General features: G+C 23.1%; 1 protein-coding gene across 4 annotated transcripts in view; it reads right to left on the bottom strand.

Moving 5' to 3' along the window:
* Positions 1–2,500, bottom strand: part of LOC100204665 (voltage-dependent L-type calcium channel subunit alpha-1D) — a 196,755-nt gene that overhangs the window by 17,606 nt on the left and 176,649 nt on the right. For all 4 annotated transcript variants that reach the window (XM_065798025.1, XM_065798024.1, XM_065798026.1 and 1 more), the window contains one exon: positions 351–460. In XM_065798025.1, the coding sequence (XP_065654097.1) occupies positions 351–460 (110 nt within the window). The remainder of the gene's footprint in view (positions 1–350; positions 461–2,500) is intronic.

The raw sequence follows: 2,500 nt of genomic DNA, 5'->3' as shown, positions 1-2,500 counted from the left end.
GTAAAAATGACACTCTCAATTTAGTTCCTTATAACATAACCACCTTTTTTTTATTCTTTCCTGTTATATTACTATGTTATGTTACTATGACATTACGCTACATTTTGACATTTGTTGCACTTTTGTTTTATTATTGCATTATTTATTTATTATATGGTCTCTATTATTTTTTATATTATATTTTAACTATATATATATATATATATATATATATATATATATATATATATATATATATATATATATATATATATATATATATATATATATATATATATATATATATATATATATATATTGAGTAATAAAATAAATAAATAAAATAAATAATATTTGAAAAATTTAATTACCTCAAACTGAGGTAAAGTACAATTTTTACGTCTCTGAATTTCTTTGAAACTTTCATATATCAATTTTGCAGCATAAATTTTTCCGATTGTAATCTGCTGGTCACTTAATACTAAAAAATAATTATTTCTTAAAATTATTTAAACTTGTCTTAAAATTTGAAAATTATTAGTTTTAAATGTTATATCTTCTCTGACAACTAAAAAAGATATTAGGCTTGAGGAACATTCATCTATACTATTCCACTTTTAATTCTATACCAATGAATATACCAATAAATTTTAAATAAATCTTAAATTATTTAATTTGAAGAAAAACCCTAACAAATTTTATAGGAAAATAATCTACAATTATTATTTGTTCCATAACTTTAACACACTTATGCTTTAAAAAGAAATACTTGAAACACCCATCATACTATTTATTTACTTGCGTGAATTACTTGCGTGGTTGTTGCCTGGATAGTGAAGATTAGTACATTTAATAGACATACAAACAACAAATTAAATAAATTATAAAATAAATAGTAAAGAAATAAAAAAAAAAATCTAAATCTAAAATACTAAATGATATTAAAACATTTTCCATTGTTTGAATAGTTTAACTCATCAATAAAAATAGTTTTTAATGTTTAAAATTTTGGTGTTTAAAATCTCTTTATCTGCTTTAAAATTTTTTTAAACATCTCTTCCTTACCCTAAAACTAATTCTTGTTGTTTTTAATTTAAATAATCTACATTTTGTTTTCAATAAATTACAGTTGTTCTTTGCACTTTATAGATTGACACAAAGCCAAATGTATGGCTTCCTAAGTTTTCAAATTTTTACAATAACTTTGTAACTTGCAGATTACTATTACGTAATTGGTATGTAGTATTACATTTTTACCACTTTATTTCTACCAGAAATTGTTATACATTTTTTACTCTGATTTGATCATATACAATTTGGAGCTAACAGCAAATCATAAAGTGTAAAACATTGTTATAACTTATATTGTTATTATTTTCATTTTTTTCTACTCTATAGAATCTACACCTTCTACAGAATATATTCTTTAGAATCTACACCTTGTACAGAACATATTCTTTAGAATCTACACCTTGTACATAAGTTTAAACGCACTTGTTTTTTTGTTATCAAAAGTTTAGACTGGAACAAAGATAAAACCTGATGCAAGATCTATTTTATTTTTTATTTTTTTTTCTCGCAGGTGGTTAAGAAAAAAATACAACATTGAAAGAAAAAAACAAAATTTTTTCTGAAATGAAATATTAAACACAAGTAATCAAAAAATTAATGAGAAGAAAGTGCAGTAAAGTTTAAATGCACCTACAATTTTTTTATAATTGAAATATATGATTAAGGGATATGGTTTCTGTAATTTTTGAGACATGCTTGTAGTTGCCTTGGCATTGACTCAATAAGGTTTTCAATCATCGTCATTGGTACTTTAAGTCACAGTTTAATCAGTTCTTTTTTGAGCATTTCGTGACTAGTTATTTGATTTTTTGTAAGATGGTAAACCATCCAGATCTATAAATTTATGATCAAGTTTTAGTCAAGTGATTGGGCTGGCCAAGGCATGAGTTGAATTTTACTTTCAAGGAATTAATCAGTGATTGAATGTGCTGCATGACACGAAGCATTGTCTTGTTAAAATAACCAATTTTGATCAGCCTTGAACAAATTTCAACAAGGAATAAACAAATTTTGTCACAATACCTTCTTCAATATTCTTCCTTCATATATTTTATGACAGTCAATGTTTTACCCTTATATGCATCAACCAACAGAGCACCACTTTTTTAAATCTGGTACACGATGCTACAAGCATTTTTTCATATTTTGTGGTGAATTTTTTCTGTTATAATTTTAAAAATCAACTCATTGCTAAAGATAATCACCCCACTTTTATCATTAATCAGCTGCTTTTATCTTTAAATTTCAACTGCGTTAACAAATTTATATTTAGTAATTAGATAAATAATTGGATAAACATTTATCAATCATCATATATGATAATTCTAATTTTATTTTATGATGATTTAAATTGATAATTGATATTATGATAATTTTAATTTATGATTTATTATAATTTATAATATAATCGTTTATTAAACTATTAAATTAATCAAATCATTACAATCAT

The sequence above is a fragment of the Hydra vulgaris genome, chromosome 05 (assembly GCF_038396675.1).
Source record: "Hydra vulgaris chromosome 05, alternate assembly HydraT2T_AEP".
In the NCBI taxonomy this organism is placed as follows: Eukaryota; Metazoa; Cnidaria; class Hydrozoa; order Anthoathecata; family Hydridae; genus Hydra; species Hydra vulgaris.
The sequence above is the reverse complement of the archived record's forward strand: the minus strand, read 5'-3'. Positions and strand labels throughout refer to the sequence as shown.